Genomic DNA, 20,026 nt, shown 5'->3' with positions numbered 1-20,026 from the left:
TGCAGAGAGTCCGCAACTTACAATGGTTCGACTTGCATTAGTGTGAAAGTGATATTCACTAATGGAAACCATACTTCAAAGTTTGAATTTCAGTCTTTTTCCAGGCTAGCAGCATACGTTACAACACTTTCCTCTGATGCTGGGCAGTGGCAGTGAGGGTAAACAACCATCCTGTACCCATGCAACCATTCTGTTTTTCACTTTTGATACAGTATTCAATAAATTACATGAGGTATTCGACACTTTGTTATAAAAGAGGCTTGGTGTTAAGATGATTTTGCCCAACTGTAGGCTAATTTAAGTGTGTGGAGCACATTTAAGGTAGGCTGGGCTAAGCTATGCTGTTTGGTAGGTTAGGTGTATTAAATGCATCTTCCGCTTAATAGTTTCAACCTAGGATTGGTGAATCAGGATGTAACCCCATTGTAAGTTGAGGAACATCTGAAGACAATAAGAAAATAAACCTTTGAAATATTGCATGTCCTGCCCCTCGCGTGTAATGTTAGGTACATATATATGTAATGGGATATTATTTAGCCATAAAAAAGAAGGAAATCTTGCTCTTTGAGACTACATGGATGGACCTTGAGGGCATTATACTAAATGAAATGTTAGACAGAGAAAGTCAAATACTGTATGATCTCATTTATATGTGGAATCTAAAGAACAAAGAAACAAAACCAAACTAATAAATACAGAGAACAGATTGGTAGTTGCCATAGGTGTACAGTAGGGAGGTGGGCAAAATGGGTGAAGGTACTCAAAAGATACAAACTTCCAGTTATAAAACAAATAAATCATAGGGATGTAATGTATAGCATGGTGACTATAGTTCGTAACACTGTATTGCATATTTGAAAGTTGATAAGAGAGTAAATCTTGAAAAAATATGCACTTATGCTTAGAAAATACTCTTGCAGCCGGAGTTCAGATTAATATTAAGAATATGGTAGCTTTTTATGTTATAAATATGTTACACTGAATAATGGTGCTTAAACAAGTGTCATGGTGTCACTAATATAACTGTAATTTGATTTCAGGGTATTATATGTATGTTTTTTTCACTGTATTTAAAATACCCAAAGAAGGCCACTGGAATAACTTTTTAACAGTTCTAATCTAAACTGTAAAATAAAAAACAATAGCCTCGGACCTCAGACTTAAAATCGGACTGCCTAATAAACATTGAAGAATTATTATAATCACTAATCATTCATAAGAGAGCAACAGTGATTAATAGCAAGATTAGATGGAAATCTGTAGATGCAGTTTTGGTTCTAGCTTTGCACTTAACAACAGGTGGTCTTGGGCAACTCCATAAACCTCCTGGTTGTGTCTCAGGAGATGAGAGATCAGATGGGATGATGTCTAAAGCCTCTTGTATTCTAATAATTATGAACCTACAGATTTAAAGCCTTAGGCATAGCATGAGATAAATGAAAGAGGATATTTTGGTTTTGTTTTTAAGTGAGAGCTAGTTCTACATAAGGGTATAGGGACTGAATTGCCCAAGGTATAACTGGTAGGAGGAAGTGCATGCATTTTGTAGCATCTTGAGTTTGGAAGACCATTATTTGATCCAGCAATTGGTGCTTTGGAAATGAATGTCACTTCACTCATCTAGTTAAAATCGTTCAATAATTTGCCACTGCTCTTAGGATAGAGCTTGATGCATGCATGACCTGGTCTCACCTACCTCTCCAGTCCCATTACTCACCACTTTGTTTCTGAATATGTGTTTCAGGGCCTTTGCATGTGCTTTTTACCTTTCCTGTTGTATATTTTTCTCTCCTCCATGTGTTCAACTCCTATGTATTCCTTCAAGTCTTTGCTAAAATGTCATTTCCTCGAGAAAATATACCTTGACTCCTCAGTCTACTACCAGCTTTTTTTCTCCAGGTAAATGAGTTAGAAACACAGGTTCAACACTCCCACACCCTATAATTCCTCTTTTATTGCATTTATCACAGTTTCAGTTCAGGAAAATATGTGCACAATATTTCCCTCCTAGAGTAGAAACATCATTAAGGCAGAGACTATATCTGTTTTGTTCAATGATTTATCCTCATTACACACATTTCATTCTTCTCTTCTGATTGCCCACTTGTTGGACCATTTTCTCCTTATAGTCTTTTTATTTATTTATTAAATTTTACAGTTTATGCAAGATATTGTCATCTACTTTAACTGTTTATTTTTAAATTCTCTGGACATCCTAGTCTTCTCACAATCTGAAGTTCCCACAGGCATAATCAAAGCATCAATGTGCAAAGAAAGTACAACCTGGTGACCTTTTACTTTCCCTTGAACCCTAATAAGTTCTGACTTTGTGTAGCTTGATTCACGAAGGTCCTGCACTCCAAATTCTTTTTCCCCTAAAACTTAAGCCCTTAAAACCTGGGATGGACTCAATATGTCCTCTCAAATGTGTTCCTTCTATTTATCATGACTAGTTCTAAGGAACTAGTGACCCTGAGAATGAAGGAAAAGATGCTAAAGGAGTGGGGATTAGCAGTGATTCTTCTCTACCACCAACATTTTCACCCACAGCTGCCTCTTCCTATCTTCCAAATCATCATTGGTCCCAATGGAAGTTCAGCTAAATTGCAGCAAAACTCTAAATCTCCATTCCCATATAAGAAAGGGCAAGGAGTTCTCTGTCCCTTTAAAAATATGCATGGAAATTAATTACAAAGACAGACTTCTAATCTCAAAATCATGTTGAATTGTAAGCTCTCATCCTTGAAAATTATTGCAAGGAGCTTATCTTCTTGATATTACCAGTGTATGAATGAAATATTGGAGTGGCCAAAAAGTTCATTCAGGTTTTCAATTTTATGGGGCAACACGAACAAACTTTTTAGCCAGCCTGATATAAAACATCTGAGGTTACTGGTAATCTGGCCTTTTTGTGAATTTTTCTAGTGATCAAGTGCTCACTACTCACAGAGTATCAAGGTCTATCTTTACATGGTACTGAGTGTTAGAATGTCTCTCTTTTTAAAATTGAAACCTGTCAATTTGTTAATTCTACCTATTCTAGTTCTATTTAATCTCTTCAATACTTTGTTTTTATAAATTCATTTATTTATTTATTTATTTAATTTTATTGGCTATGTTGGGTCTTTTTTGCTGCACACAGGCTTTCTCTAGTTGTGGCGAGTGGGGGCTACTCTTTGTTGTGGTGTGTGGGTTCCTCATTGTGGTGGCTTCTTTTGTTGTGGAGCACGGGCTCTAGGCGTGTGGGCTTCAGTAGTTGTGGTTCATGGGCTCAATAGTTGTGGCGCACGGGCTTAGTTGCTCTGTGGCATGTGTATCTTCCTGGGGCAGGGATCCAACACATGTCCCCTGCATTGGCAGGTGGATTCTTAACCACTGTGCCACCTAGGAAGTCCAATACTTTAAAGATTATAATAATTTATTTTATTTTCTTCTTCTATGTATTTAAAAAAAGACCCAAACCTTCTTGTGTTTTGTGACATTTTTATTTTAGTATCAAAGCCTCCCTAAGTCCTTGTAATTTTTGGCATTTTCGAGCAATAGAGTATTTAAATAAAGGGGCTATTTTGCTGTAAAGTATTTTTCTTCTTTCTGTAGATTTGTACAATTTTTAAAACAGTCTCAAGGTTGTGGAGAAAAAAATAAATATAATATTTTTCTGACCCCAATTCATCTTTCGTACTGCAAATTTGGATAAAAGTAGAAATGTGGAATACTTTTTTTTTTTTTTTGGAATACTTATTTTAATCAATATATACACAGACATCTATCACTACTGTGCATGTTGCTTTATTTTTAAATATGATGCTATTCTGTAAAAATCTATCACTAATGCTTTTTCCCTTATTTTTTTCAGTTGTATGAATATACTTGTATGTACCTTAATATAGTTAACGTAATGTTGTTTGTCCATGTCTTTAACTCTTTCCCAAAAATATTTTCTATGACTACACAGTGCATGCTATGAACATACTGTAACTTATTGAAAGCGTCTCTTATTGGACATTTAGAAAGTTCTTATAACTGTTTGTTATATCAATATGATAATCAAAGTTGCACATTATTTTTGTTCAAATTTATTATTTTCATAAATTGATTATTTTGTTCTTGCTGACTTAAAGGACATGGATATTTTAAAGTTCTTAAAGTATATTCACATATGGTTGATTCCATTTAATTTTTTCTTCTGATTACTTATATTTTATTAGAAAGCATACAATTTGTGCATATGTGTGTGCATGTATAACAGTAAATAACACTTCTTTCTTTCTTTCTTTCCTGAGCTAAGAAACAAGCAATAGACAGAAAAGGCAGGTACATGGAAATGATAGTTACCTTTATCACTTGAAAAAAAAGAAGCTTGATTGTCAAACATGATTTATATTTGCAGTTTTAATAGGCTTCCTAATAGTTTTCTGAATAATATAGATTTACCAGCCCTGTCACAGGTGACACTGGTCATCCACACACAATTCCAGTTGGGACGGTGCTTTCCCTGCTTCCTTTCCTCAGGGGAAGCAGAAGCAGCTTGTGTCAGGTAGATGTTGACATGAACGTGGGTAACTTATTTCCTTTCTTTCTTCCAATCTCACCAATCAAATAAGTCTTCTCTCATGGGAACAGTTGCCCCATATAGAAAAGTGAGGAGTGGAAAATGTCTTTGTTTCTCAATACTTTTTCACTTTACTCTGTAAGTATTTCAAGGCAATGGACTCCGTTGATTCCTCCAGATACATGCATGCGTGTATAAGCAAATATATAAACATGTACATTTATACCCATCTAAATATATACTGAAGAATACACAAAGAATAATTGCCAATAATTTTTTAAAAGATAAAAGTTTGTCAGTATGCAACCTGAGTTCCTGCCAGTTGTATTCTAGGATAGTAACCATTTTTTAAAGAACTTCGTCAGTTTCTTACTTCTCTTCTGGTGCCTGCTCACCTATAAGTGAAGCCATGGAAATTTATTGTGTGTAAGATTATTGGCTATGATTTGGTCATGCAGGGCTAATACTGCTGTTCCAGAGGTGGCAGGCAGCAGGAAAGCTTCTGGTTGGATAAAGCAAAAGCAGATAATTTGCACTGTCTCTATCGTGATCCTCTTTTTATACATTCACAGAGGGTCTTGGAGTTTTACTTTATTGCTGGCATGGTACTTTATTCGTGGTCTAATGCTTCTGTTCATTCATTCACCCAAGTGTTATTTAGCACTATTAATTTCATAGCAATTATAATTCTCTGTATTTTTCTCAGATTGTTTTTGAATGTATACATGTTTCCACTAGATAGAGGCTGGTATTAAACTTTCATTTTGTGAAAAAAAAAAACGTGGAAAACAGTTTGACTAGAGACACCCAGATATGACGAGTACAAATTTCAAGAAAGTTTCTTTGATTTGATTGTAAAGACGGTGATTTTTTCCACAAGTTATTGGATCAATAAGAACATTTTCTGGATTGTTATGGATTGCAAAAATATGAAATTATAACTTCACTTTAACATTTTGTACCTAAATATATTTTTGGCTTCTTTTAATGAAAGCTGTCACATTGTTTCAGACCCTCTAATTCCAGGGCTGGAAGGAATCAGGTCCTGGTTGCTCTGTTTTGCTATGATGTCAAGAACTAAACTTACTGAACAAGCCAGCCAGTGATGTACTTGTTAATCTTCAGGATAAATTAGATGTCATGGTCTGCACCAATGCACCTTCAGGTCTTTAATGCCTTGTCCGCAATCCATCCACTAACCTCAACATCAAAAATCTTTAAGAGAGATTTCAGGAGCAGCGAAGGTACTGAAACCCAGTTTATGAAAGTATTAGTGCTCTTGAAGCAGAAATTCATTTTATTTCAAATTAGAGCTGGACTTGCATACCTCTGATGTATAGTAATCATAATTCATGATTTCCATTATTTTCTAATGTGGTTAGAGTAAAGTAATTAGTAGTTTTGTGTTGTTTGGGGTTCTACATCTCTAATCTTTCTGTTATTGCAAATGACTTTCACTGTTTATGTATTTTTACAGTACTACTGAGATTATTTTATTCCAGTTTGGCCAGAAAGGCGAGCAGGGCTTCCCAAACAGTGCACCAAAGTACAATGAGTTAAAGTCCTGAGAAATAGTGATGTCCCCTATCCTCATGGTGGCCTGATAGGGCCTGAGAGAAATGGGATATTTGCCCACAAATATAATTTTCTTAAGTGCCATATCATAAGAAAAGCCAGAAAAAGCAATATCGCAGAGTACAAAAGATGTTTCCTTCACTTTACACAATGAATATAGATTTGCATCCACTTGCTAGGTATTCTCCAATATGAAGCACTTAGTTGATATTTGAAAGATTTGTGAATATCATTATGGTATATGATTGTTCTTAATATAATACAATCTAATGCAACTGAAAAATTAAGCAATCACTCAATGAGTCAATAAATAAAGGTCTAAAGCTGGTTATAAAGCTATTGAAATAAATTCTGGCTGAAACATCCAACAAAATAGTATCATAAATCTCCGCCTCCTGCCTGCTCATTTTATATAGCACTAATCTGAGTCAGGCCTGAATCGAACATTTCACTCTATAATTTGTCCAAGGCAAATTCTCTTTTCTGGCTAATAACCTGATATTAACAGTTGACTTTCCTTTGTATACCTTTTGTTCATGTAGAATAGTCTTTACTAGGGCATAAGTTATTGCATATGTGATGGTTATTAGAAGCTATGGCTAGGTGGTAGAGAGTAGGCAGGATTTTGTCCATACCAATGTGATTGATTTCTGTGCATCACGCTGGAGGAGTGATACTTGAAATTAAACTAAACAAGTCATGGGTCTCCAGATATGCTGAAATAGAACATGCAAATGTTAAACCTCCCACTGTAAATCATTTACTGCATTGAATTTTCTCTAACGGTTTTGCTTTTTCTTTACCTATATGCGAAAGCAGGCATGGTCTCTTTTCATTCTCTGGAGACTTGGCTGTAGAAGCTATAGGGAAAGGTTATGTTTGTAAGGAGAATTTTTAATTGTCCCTTTATTATATATGCCACTGAATTCACTAATGAGGTAATGAAATAAAGTGTCCTCCAGGGGTGAAAGAAAAGAACATTCCATATGCCAATCTATTTATCTCCTTGGCCCACCTCTGATCACACTCTCCCCTTTTCTGTCTGCAGACTTGGTTTGTGAGCAGGTCAAATTACCTCCTATTCTGTTATATCTTTGCCCTGGCAGGAGGTAGTGCCCTGATTCAACAATTGGGCTGTTATTAGCCACCTCCTTTTTAACACCATCCCTTCAGGCACAATACAAAAAGCAGTTTTAAACTGATCTTATTTTTCATAGAAGAAAAAAACATCCACATGGATTGCAATCACTAAGGAAGGTGCACCTTCTTCTTTGATACTTATGAGTAAAAAATGGCCAAAGGGTTTCACATTATTGCTTACTTGATTCATTTTTCAAAAAATAATCATCAAACAGGCTTATACCTAAGCAGTAGACCTTAAATAAAAATATGAGCTTAAATAATACCTTAAGAATTTGGAAATTTTTCCCATTAGTTTATGATTTCCGAAAAGCTTTATCTTCTGATTTATGTTAAATTGTCAATAGCTCTTCACTTTTTAAAGATAAACACTCCCATGCCACTGTTTAAAGATATACACTCTCACGCCTACTAAACTAAAGTAGTTAATGATTTATGAAATATTTGTGTGCTGAAAATCTATCAAAAACTTTAAAAAAAGATTTCTACCCCTCAAAAAGAAAACCCTGGAATTTTATGAATATAGTTTGTATTTTTAGTTATTTTTAATAGGCAAGGCACTGAAGCATATATGTTCAAAGAAAGAGTCTTCTACACTTAACAATAATAGTAGCTACTAGTCATGATTCAGGCAGAGAATTAGGAATGTTCAGGCATCAGTGGTCAGCTTTTTAACAAATCTCTCAAGTAGGTAGTTCTTTCTTAATTTACCAGAGGAGCTAACTGAGGATTTGGAGACCATACTACAGCCTCATGTGACTCAATCTCAGAGGGGAGATTAGGAATTTGAATCCAGCTATATTTGGATCTAAAGCCTATGCCTTTTATGTCATACCATGCTTTCTCAATTGCCCATCTTATGTCATTTTTGCAGTCAAAAAATTGTATCTTTCAAAGGCTTACACATCTTATTTATGACAGTTTTCAAAAAAACCCCAAAAAACCAAAAAACAAAAAACAACTCCTTCCTCCTTTTTCTTGCCCCTGGTGCTCATTCCAAAAGTAGGATTTTCTTTGCCCTGAACAAGAGCATTGATTCTTATCACCTAAATGGGTTTTGATATGTTTTCCCCATCATCTCAGGATCATATTGCCAGGGCATCTTTGCCCCTTGTGCAGCGAGAGCAGAAAGAGGACCACTTTTTCATGTCATTAACTGAAATGAGTCCCATTGAAGGACTCAGGCAGTATCTTCCAGGGAGTGATCTTCAGATCTCATACTAGTCACTTAAAATGCTTGTGAATAAGCAGTACTAAAACAGGATAAAAGGACTCCCTGAGTCTGGCAACTTCCTCCTCTTCCTCTTCCATCTCTTTCTTAATTTTGGACACTGAGCTTAATGAGCATCTGCTATATGTTAGTCACTGCTAAATGCTACGGATGGTAAATACAAGGTGGAATGAATAAAAGTCAAAACTGGTTTAGAGAAAGGACTAGGTAAGCCAGAATCAGAATTTTTCTCAATTCCTTCACTTTGCCTATATTAGTTTGCTAGGGCTTCCATAACAAGAACCACAGACTGGATGGCTTAAACCACAGGGCTTAATTTTCTCACAATTCTAAAGGCTGGAAGTCCGAGGTCAGGGTGTCAGCAGTGTTATTGGTTTCTCCTGGCATCTCTCCCCTTGACTTGCAGGTGGCTGCCTTCTCTCTGTGTCCTCACATGGCCATCTCTCTGTGTGTGCTATCCTTGATGTCTCTTCCTCTTCTTATAAGGATACTAGTTTTATTAGATTAGATCGCCACCCTTATGACCTCTTAAGCTTCATGACCTCTTTAGAGGCCCTATCTTCAAATATAGTCATATTGAGGTTTGGAGATTCAACATATATAAAATTGGGGGGGGAAATAGTTCAATCCATAAAAATGCCCATTACATAAATGGCCATAACGTGCAGTGGAAAGACATCAAATAGAGTCAGCAACTATGGTTACGGTAGGTAGCATGGATGCTGGAGCCAGAGCTTCAGATTCTGAGTCTGCCACTTCCTAATTGTGTGAACATTGGTCAAATTTAACTTCAGTGCTTCATTCACTATCTTTTGGAACAGGGACCGTAAGTACCGACCTCCTGGGTTATTGCAGATGAAATAAGAGTTAGTTGCTAGTGGTAGATGAATAGTTCTAAGGATGATATGACTCGTTTTTCTCCTCTGGATATAACATCATAGGAATGGTGAGAATAAAATGCAAGAGGAAAAATGGCAGAAATAAAACACTTCGAGAAGTAGTCACACACTAAATTTTCTTAATTATATTAATTTATTCTGTGTAATAGTAGTTGTGAAGAAAAGACCAACACAGGCAGACACTTGAGATTCTTAAATTTGTAGCCTAATTCATTCTTTATTGAGTACCTATTACATGTTAGAAATTGTTCTGGGCACTTTGGAGACAGCAGTGAACACAACAGACAGAAATCGCCATTCTCTTGAAGCTTACATTCCAGAATAGATATAGATCACCTCCACATTTCACACCCATTTGTGAAGCTGGGGAAAATAAGATATATATCAAAAGGCAGGTTAAAGCCAGTCAATCAGCCACGTCATACGGCAAGCTGATATTAATCAAGTGGCCAGAGAATACACAGGCGCAGTCATAACCCTGGGGCTGGAAGGGCCCCCCAAGCGCTGCTCGGATCCCTGAGACGCTGGTGTGGGCTTTTCCTGACCCCTTCCCCCGGCATCCGGGCCGACCTGTGCGCCCCGCCCTGCCCGGCAGCCGCAGCCTCGCGTGGGCAGGAGCCGGGCTCGCCCCGTCGGGCACGGGGGCGCGGTCCCTGCGGGTCCTGATGCCCGAGCCCGCGGAACGCGCGCCCGCGCGGGGTTTGCAGCCGCGCTGCGCACCTGGAGGCGGAGCGCCGCGGGCCTGCCCCGCACACACCCCTCCCCGCGACCCTGACTCGCTGGTCCCCGGCCTCGGCGGGCGATCGCCGCGAGTGCCAATGACTTTGGCCTTGGCTGGGTGTCTCCTGACCCACGTCACCAGCTTGACAGCCCCGCACCACATCAGAGGGCGGCGCTTGCCGGCAGCCCCGGCGCCACCCGGAGCTCCCGCAGATTAGAACTCGCCTCTCCTAGCTCCTCCCCTCAGTCCCATTGAAAGCTTCCACCCGCTTTCCCGAAAAATTAACAGTGGGCTCAGTTTCTGCAGCGCCTTCCTGCAGGGCAAGATGGTAAGTGAGGAGCTGGCGTTAGCTAGTCCGCTGGCGAAACCGGGAGTCTCCGAAGGCTAGTAAGCTTTGCCTTTAGAATTTCTTCCACCTTGGAAACAAGATTTCTCTGCTACCTGCCAATTAAAACAGGTCTTCTCTGCTGCTCCATCTCCCTTTTCTTCTCTGCTATCTATTCCTGGCTTTTCCTCTGTCTCTGTCTCTCTCTCATCCTTTTGTCCTGTTACTTCTACTCTCTGTACCTTCTCCCAACTTCCCCTTTCCACCTGCACTCACTTTTCATTCCACCTCTTCCTCTAGATTTTGCACATATTTGCCAACACTTGAACTGGAGGCTAGGGGTATTCAGGGGTTTGTTTTCTTCTCAGGTGTCAATTGCATAATAGCTCAGCTCCGATTCCAATAATAAGCTCAGGGAAAGAGCCTGCAAACATGCTTTTAGAATAAAAGAAAATAGCACTTGGTAAACTTCTGGCTGAATGTCTTTGGTCTGCACTGCCCACGCTGGACTTGCTTCAAGACTGGACTTTCAAAACTTAACTGATGGGGAATGTTAACAGAGTGTGACTTAATTGACTTAACTTTCTTTTTTCCTCTTCTTATTTGTTTTCTCTCTGTTTATGTTATGCCCAAGATAGTTCACAAGTCAACAAAAGACTTGTCGTAGTCAAAAAGGGTTTGTCCAAAGCTGGGCTCTGCTGAAATGAATGGCTTTTACCTGATTAAACATTGACAAGTAATTAGTAAAGGGCTGTTGTACAAATTAACCCAGGGAGGCTGCATACCTGCCCCTGACTGGACATTTGGAAAGATTTTGTTTGAGGTTGGAGGAGGCAGGGGCAGGAGGTGTCCACTGGCTCAGAACACAGTAGAGAATACATGCCAGGCAGTTAGTAGTGGCAAGATAACTCTGGAAGGGCATTGAGTCCTAGAGATGGAGAGACCTAGATAGAGTGTGCTGCCTCTACTAACTAACCTATTTCAGTAGCATCCAATAGCATTTAAAGACAGAGGAAGAGAGGAAGGAGGAAGAGAGGAAGGAGGAAGGCAGGAATGGGGCAAGTGTATAATTTGGAAACTAAAAACTAAAATAAGGAGGTTAGATTATATGACGTGTTCTGTCCATTTCAGCTTTAGCATTCTGAATTCTTTGCTGTTTAAGGTTGTTTAAGGTTATTAGAAACATAATTAAGATATTTGCTAGAAAGAGTCAAACAGTTCTTACATGTTTCATTCATGAAGTAGAATTCCTTTTACTTAGATCTTGGGTAGCCTGTTAGATGCCTCAGACGTGGCAACAGAGAATACACCTGGATATTTACAGATTTGGTCCATCTAATACTAGACTGTCCTTTGATGAGAGGACTTAAGGAAAGTATTGGGTGAACCAAGGAGCTGATTCCTTTTTAGTAATTATGTTTGGACCACTCAAAATTAATCTGGGATCTGTAGTTAACACCTTTACTGTTTTTTTTGTTCACTGCATATATTTTCTGCTTCTTTCTGCCACTCTTTTCCCCCTCCAAATTACTATCACCCCATCTCTTGGGACCCACCGCTTAATCCACATACTGAATTTTACAGAACACTGTTCTGCCTTGCCAAGACCAGTACTTTGTAGGAGGTCAGAGCTGTAACTGCCCGTATTCTACTACAACGTCAGAATCTAGTGTTGACGTTTCCACGGAGACTTGGGTCTCTTTCTTGGCTGCTGGTCTCCTGGACAACAGAGAGCCCCAACAAGCACTACAGGCACAGGGTAAGTTCTGCTCTTCTGCTTTCCTGGTAGATCTGAAGCCCCTTTCCAGTACTCATAGTTGCAAGGCCTTATGGGCTGGAACTCTGTAGAAGAAGGGATGATATGTAAAGTTAAAGAAAGCCCCAAGACTCCTGTATTTTGCAACCTAAATAACTTGCTTTTTGTGTACTTGCCAAATAGTGAAAATGGGATTCTTCCCATTGCCCACTGGACAATATGCATTTCTCCCTATACTTTACAGTTCTTGGAGATTTCCAAGTCACTGAGAAGGTTTGGGTCTGGGCCAAAGTTATATAAACAATACTAGTGGGATGCTTTTGGAATTAAAATACCATTTTTTTTAAATTCAGGTAAATTTCCTTGCATATGAGAGATAAGCAAGGAGAAATACTAACTTAATCTTTTATTTCATAAAGGAAATTCTATGAATAGTGTCTTATAAGTGGAAAACAAAATGATTCCTTTTTGCCTAAAGAAGACTTCACCTTTGGAGGAAAGTATAACTTTGATGGGAAATTACACATTAATTTTGCCCTGGGGCTTAGTAAACAGTGTTTATAAATATTAAAGGAATTTCTGTATTAACACTCAAGTTTCTGGAAGACCTCTAAGGCATTTCAGAATTCAATACCTGGACTATTGGTTCTGCTACAGGAATTTGTTGAATTTGAGAAAAGACACAAACAAAAAGCCCCAAATATTGAAACACACTTGTATGTCAGGAAGGAAGTTATTCAATTTTAGCTTTGAAACAGAGAAAACAGAGTGCTCAAGAATATGAAACCAAAGAGTGTATAAAATTTTATTCCTGTCTCCTTGCCCATCATTCCACTTTAATCAAAAATATCTCAGTAATATTTTAGTTGAAGTAGAGGAGAGCAAGAGTCAGAACTGTACTAGATGAGGAAAAGAAACTAAAGTAAACCAACTTAGCATGCCCCAAGCATAGATTTTATTGGTAGTTATAGTTTGCTGTCAAATATGAAAAAACAAACCAAAAACTCTTTGCAAAAGCATAAAACACATACAGATGATGACATTTGAAATACATGAGTTTGGGTACAGTTTCAAGATTTTCGCTGGGTTCTTCAGAGAAGCAAGTTCAAATTATTTTGAAGTAGATAGTGCTGTTCCACAGAATTCTGAATAAATACTCTCCATCAGACTTAACTGATAGGCAGATAGGCAGAGATTTTCATCTGGGGAAAAATGGTTTTGATTCTAGAGTCAAACACTGTATTATCAAGTACTGCAGCTTAGAAAATAAGATAAAAACTTGGAAAACCCACTGGAATTGCAACAGAGGCCTAGTTGAGGGTGGGAGCAGTAAGCATTGGCTTGAATTAATAATGCAGGTAGCACAGTCTTTATAAATTGAGCCAGCAGGAATACACATATTAGGAAGGAACTTGACCTCTTGACTCCTAAAAATTCACCTCTGTAGCCCCTTTGGGATATAGTCTATAAATCAATATTTGTCTTTCATAGCATGCTTGCCCTGTCTGAAAGCTTTAAATGTTATTTTCCCATGTGGAGGCAATGGCTAATTTTAGAAAGGTAATTGGACCTATTAACTTTCTGAAACCCTTCTGTGAGTTCTTTATTACACAAAAACTGCGTGTGTGTTTTCTCAGTTACCCATTTGGTGTTTTCACATAGACTCATCCAGTGACTCGAATTTCCCTGTTCGTAATTCGTGTTCATGGGAAGAGGCTCAGCTTTCCTCCCAGCTCTACAGAAACAAGCAGGTATGTGTAGACAATCAGAACACTGAGACCCACCATGCTGCAAGCTTCATTCTCAACATCATCCCTTAATGTCACACGGCTTCTTTTCCCTTGTTCAGTTCATTGCCTTTCAGTTTAGAAGCAAAGTGGACATTTGTCCACAGAGGAGTCAAAGTTAGGTGATAAATATGGCAGAAAAGAACAACAAAACCGCCAACAACCAAAACCCTCTAGGAGGACCTACAATCAAGCCCTGACCTCACACGTTTTAGCCGTATGACCCCTCGAATCTTTATTTTTCTTGTCTTTGAAATGAAGATGTTTGTGCTGCCTACCTCAGAGGGCTGGTGGAAAGATCAAATGATAGAATGAGGGTGATAGTATTTTTACATCATAAGCAGCTCATCGCTTGGAGAAGGCATGATGGTTATAAAAGTTCTTGCAAAGATTGCTTCATTTTTCCATATTTTGCTTGTTGTTATTTCTGAGAGAGTAATTTAATCTAGTGGATGTACAAACAGATTGATCTAGGCTGAGGGAAGCCAGCCCATATCTTTTTTTCTTTCTTCTTTTTTTAGTATGTGAGGAAGAAGTTCAGGGAAACCATTCTAAACATCGTTTTCTATATTTAAACAGTTGCACGCAGCTCATTTTCCTACTACCTTCCTGATCCCCTTGTGGTTACAATTTTAAAAGTCATATAATCTCTTTAAACACTTTGCAATGAATAAAAAATTCAGAACACAGAACTGAATAATCAGGTGGTAGGTGGGTGTAGATTGAATTTAGGCCTCTGAGGATGAGGGCTCCCTGAGATTGAGTTCATAAAACAAACAGAATAATAATCAAATTTAAGTAGGTTAAGGATCAGTGGCATTATTCTAAGGTTACAACGTCAATATAGTGGAGCAGCCTTCATCATTGTTTGCTTTTTGCAGCTCCAAGATACTCTGGTGCAGAAAGAAGAAGAACTTGCTAGGTTACATGCAGAGAATAATCATCTCAGACAATACCTGAATTCTGCTTTAGTTAAATGTCTTGAGGAAAAAGCCAAGGTATGTGACTATCCCCTTTATAAGGTCAGAGCAGTGATTTGAGAAAGAAGATCAGTTGGGTAACACTCCTTGACTAAATGTAAGAAGTGTATTAAACAGTGTGCCTTGAAATGCGTCAATAGGATGGGTGAATTTTTCTGAAGGAAATATAGCACTTTCACAAGAATGTTTATGTGTCATTTCTCTGAAGTATCTAGATTGCAGATTTTAGACATATATTACGAAAAGAGTTGCTTAAGAATCAAAAACCAGTCAAGGGGATTGCTGAGACGAAGAGGTTAGTCAAAAGAAAGAGTTAGATGGATGGAACGCTGGAGTGGGAATTAGAGCCAAGAGACACGGGTTTCTTTTAATTACCTGGTTGACTTTAGCTAAGTCACTCTCTCACTTGGGGCCTCATTTACTTCATTTGGAAGTGGATGGGCTAAAAGATCTTTTAAGAATCTTTCCAGCTCAAAAATGTCATAAATACGGCTGGAGCCCAGATCTCTTGATTGGCAATTAGACATGACATAGCAACTACATTATCTTTTAATGAACGTTTTGTTCTTACCCTTTTAAAATGAACTGCTTCTGACTCAAGGATAGTTTGCCCATAGTCCCTTTTTATTGTGCTTCTTTTTTTGGGGGTTTTGTATTTTTTATTATCTACTTGCCATCCTGTTACTGTTATTGTTTTATCATCAATCTTTACCTTACTTCTAGACAAGCTACATTATTTATCGAAATTGATCATATTTTTTACGACTCTTATCCAGGTATAATAGTTCAGAGAAGAAAAACCACTATATTTACTTCCTTTAGAATTCAGGTAGCTTTGTTAAAAAAGAGAGCACAGCTCATAGTTATTAGCCTGGGTTCCTATCTCCAGCCACCATTCTGTAAAAAAGGACAGTTATTAAATTAGCGATATTAATTAGGCAATTTTTCTCTCTTGTCCTCAATTTTGCAAGATTTAGAATAATATAATCATATCACATGAAAGTGCTATGAAAGTTAATAAAATTAGAGGAAGAGTGTTCCACAGGATTTTAGCCAGTGGTTCTGTCTAGATTCAGATGGCTTAGGTTTAAATCTAGGCTGCGTGATCCTTCACAAGTTGCAGAGATTTTAATAGTATCTACATAAAACGAGATCATGCATGTAACCAATCCTCATTACATGACAGTTGCTGTTATTTCCATAATAACATAATAATATTACTTCCCTGAACTGAAATTTTAAGATGTCATTTACATCATTTCAAGTTTTAAATGACTAGTAAAATTATATGAATTGGAATTTCTAGGTGGTAACTGGTCATCATAGATTTTGACTTAAAAGCAGAAAATCCAATCAGTTTACTTTTGCTTGTAAAAATAGAAATTTAATCAAGCTTTCTAAGGAATTAAGGTGACTAGTAAATATTTGACAGTAGTAAAGAAAATGATGTTGGTAGATTATCTGACTGTGTATCTTCAAATATTACTTCCCCAGAAATTGCTGTCATCAGATGAGTTCTCCAAAGCATGTGGAAAATTCAGAAAAGGGAAGAGAAAACCCAAAGAGCAAAGATATTTTCCTCCTGAGATTCCCCATCATAAAAATGCCAAGAGAAACCTCTCTAGTGAGTTTGCTAACTGTGAACAACCTGGGCCCCCTGTGGATCCCTGGGTTCTTCGAACACTGGGGTTGAAAGACCTCAACACCATTGATGACACCTCATCAGCTAACTACAGTGCCCTCTCTTCTCATCCCAGACGGACCACCAGCACATTCCCCCAGTTTCTGGACGATGAGGTTGGTTATCACAATGCCCCCGGGGAAGATTTGCCAGTTGACTATGGAAGTGACCGAACCACCGCCTCACATAGCACTGCCAGTCACAGCGAAGATTTTCACTTCCTTTCTCAACTTTCAGATCCCCCAGGAGGACTACAAACTCTCCCTTACTATACTTCTGATGTGTCACCCAATAAGACAGAGGTGGCCTTTTCCACATCCCTGAGCCCGCACTGTAATGTGAAAACTCACTCCTTCCACCAGGGACAAGCCTTTGTTCGTCGAGATGAAGAGGGAGGCTGGAAGTTTACCTGGGTCCCTAAACAGTCTTAGTGATCCCTCTTCTATCACAAAGGACTGCCATGAACTCTGTTTACAAGACCTCTCTTGCACTTGAACCTGACTGTGTGGAAAATGCAAGCCCTTGCCCAGACTGTCTCCTGCCACTTTAAATGTCACTCTCAATTATTCACTTAAGTCTGCAGGGAATGGCTTCCAGGAATCCATAATGGAACATGCCTGCTCTTCTTTCACCTAAATTTGGCTTGTTTACATACCCACACCTGCTGTTGACTTCCTCCCTTGGCCTTATACTTGAGAAGGTATTTTCCAATTGCCTGAATATTCCTTTGAGACCTATATGTGCTGTTCCAATTATAACAAGTCTAACAGCTTTTCTTCTTTCATCAAGAAGTTTAAATGTTCACAGCCTTCACCTTTACAGTTTTATTTCTCTCCTGTTCCTCTTCATTTTTAAAAACTGCCTTTGAAACGAGCGTTATAATTGCTCCAAGTGCATGTTATTGGGTGTTCAAATAACTGGGTGGCGTAGAAACAAGTATATTTGCCCATTGCCATTCCTGGAGACGTAATGCAGGTGTGAGTAATGTTATGTGTAGGGCATTTCATTAAGTCGAGTGTCCCATGGTGGAGTTTACAAAAAAAGATCTCTTCAACAGCTGGAACTCTACTGGTAAGCGACAACACCAATACATTAAAACATAAAAGAGAATTAAAATCACTTCGAAATGCTCAGCATGGTGTATCAGCTTCTATGGGCACCTGGCATTTTGTCTGCAACCAACGTGACTCAGACAAGAACATTTTTGAGGGACTCGTGGTAACAGACTAAGTCACTATCCTAAACTACTTAGATGCTGATAAACTTCTATTACTGAAAAGTATAGTCTTGCCTAGCTCTGACACTGTCTTACTCATCCATTCAGTCATCATGTGTTCATTTTTTTCATTCACCAACATACCTAAAATATCTGTAGAACACCAACTATGTACCAGGCATTGTGCTATGAGGTGGTGAAAAAATGTGAACAAATTAGACGCTGTGGCCACCCTCTTGAGACTTAGACCCACTCGTCTGCTGTGACCTTGAGAAAGCTACTTCCCTCGTGTGAAGATTTGGTTTTCCCAGCTGTAGAATACAGAAGTTGGACTAGATAATCACTAACATTCTATAAATCGAGCCTGCGTCCCATCAGCTTTACTCCACCACTACCATCCCAGGGCACTATTCTCCACTTTTGATTGGCATTGCAGATAGGTTGGGTGAACTTTTTATATATAATTTTTTTCTTAAATGTGAGCCATTTGTAGTTAACACTAGAAATCATTGCTCTAATCACAGTATTCTTTTCCTGGTATGAGCCCATTTGGGGGTTAATTCAGTCTAACTGTGTGAGAACATACATCTAAAAAATAAGTGTGTAGATTTAATGGAAATATTGACATCAAAGATGTCTTTCCAGATTAAGCGAAAACGTGTTCTTCGTGCTTATGCTAATTCTCTTTCTTTCCAGTTCCTGAAGCTCCCTATCCTTCCCAGAATAATTTACATATCAAAGATGTGCACCTATGATTTTTTGGGGACCAAACTTCAGTTGGTAATGAAACCCACCATGTTGAACGTCTTTCCCATTTTTCTTAATTCCACCCTTCAGTAAGTCATCTGTACAATCAATGCCTGAGAGCATGAGTATTCTATTTGGAATTCTTTGTGACTAAGACATGTCTTTGGTTTGCTGCTGTTTGGTTTTTTGCTTTATTTTTGTGATGTGAACACATAATCTATAAAGTTTTATTTCCACCCAGTTTTCTTTATAATCCATGAAGGGGAATCAAATATATTAAGTATTTTCATGACTTAGGAAGAAATAGAACACATTCTATTTTCTAAAAAACAAAATCCGAAACAAAATGTGCCTTTTACATTGTAGTATCTGTTCCCCTGTATGGGTGTAATTTATCTCTTTTTAATAACAAATTTAAGAATTAGAATTGACTGTACTTTAATAGTAGGAATCAAGAAAGCAACATAAATATTTTGAAAATGTAAATGATCAAGCTATAAAACAAAATCGGTTAGTCAATAAATAATTATTTTGCATTTTTTATGTGCTTCATCATGTGTTAGGTGCTATGAGAAAGCACCCAGGCTTAGCGCATTTGGTACATAAACCAAAGCCACATAAAATGTAATAGCTTTTAAATGAAACTTGGTATCAGCCCAGTTTAAAGAAATTATGGTGCATTTGTGGTAAATGATAACTTGCTCTGGCTTACGTGGGTGAAAATTACCACATATTCTCAGAATCATATCTATAGGCATTTGATATTCACTTGAACTATGTATAGAAAAGTATTTTACTGATGTTCGAAAAATTAGAAATTTATCTCACCTGAGTATATGTTCTAACTTTATGGTTTTACCATGCCCATCCAGTAAACCAGAAATAATATACTGGTTTATATTACTAATATAAAGTGAGAAATAAAAATCAAATAGCACTTTTGTGTTTGCAAAGAATATTTTTATATTGTGCATAACATTTTCTAATAATGGATTTTCTTCTCCTAGTTTTTAGCCATAATCTTTTGATATGCACCTCTTTTGTATGATATGTGTGGCCAGACTAATATTTTCCACATTTAGGGTTCAGTGGTTCTTTCCTTTATCCAGGATACATTAATGAGGCTTTCAGATGTTAAGTGCCTAAAAGGTCAAGTGCTTTGGGTGTACAGCACTCACTTACCTAACCTCCCATAAAAATTAGAATCCAGTATCAGTTTTTAAAATTTGATGACATTTCCAATATCCTTTGATCATCTGAAAATAAATCATACTTGTATCTCACTAGTATCTGGAAAATAAGGGCAATTGGAAAGCCTTACTTATGCATGTGACATTTAATGAATGGGATTGTTTAATACTACAGTGATGCTAAATTATAATTTTGAAAATTTTGAAGAAAAGACACTATGTGAAT

General features: G+C 37.8%; 1 protein-coding gene across 1 annotated transcript; it reads left to right on the top strand.

Annotated features, from left to right (window-relative positions):
• The first annotated feature begins 10,405 nt into the window (after positions 1-10,405).
• GMNC (geminin coiled-coil domain containing) lies at positions 10,406-19,471 on the top strand. Its single transcript, XM_057739515.1, has 5 exons — positions 10,406-10,446; positions 12,028-12,202; positions 13,862-13,950; positions 14,868-14,984; positions 16,461-19,471. The coding sequence occupies exons 1-5, from the start codon at positions 10,444-10,446 to the stop codon at positions 17,076-17,078; spliced, it is 1,002 nt and encodes a 333-aa protein (XP_057595498.1). The 5' UTR covers positions 10,406-10,443; the 3' UTR covers positions 17,079-19,471.
• Positions 19,472-20,026: the final 555 nt, after the last annotated feature.

Source organism: Hippopotamus amphibius, chromosome 6 (assembly GCF_030028045.1).
Source record: "Hippopotamus amphibius kiboko isolate mHipAmp2 chromosome 6, mHipAmp2.hap2, whole genome shotgun sequence".
Classification (NCBI taxonomy): domain Eukaryota; kingdom Metazoa; phylum Chordata; class Mammalia; order Artiodactyla; family Hippopotamidae; genus Hippopotamus; species Hippopotamus amphibius.
This window is presented reverse-complemented; position numbering and strand designations above follow the sequence as displayed.

Bases quoted from the DNA above. Each gene is read 5' to 3' on its own strand.
- GMNC (XM_057739515.1), top strand. The intron at 12,203-13,861 runs GTAAGTTCTGCT...GTTTTCACATAG, and splicing joins ACAAGCACTACAGGCACAGG to ACTCATCCAGTGACTCGAAT. The intron at 13,951-14,867 runs GTATGTGTAGAC...TGCTTTTTGCAG, and splicing joins AGCTCTACAGAAACAAGCAG to CTCCAAGATACTCTGGTGCA.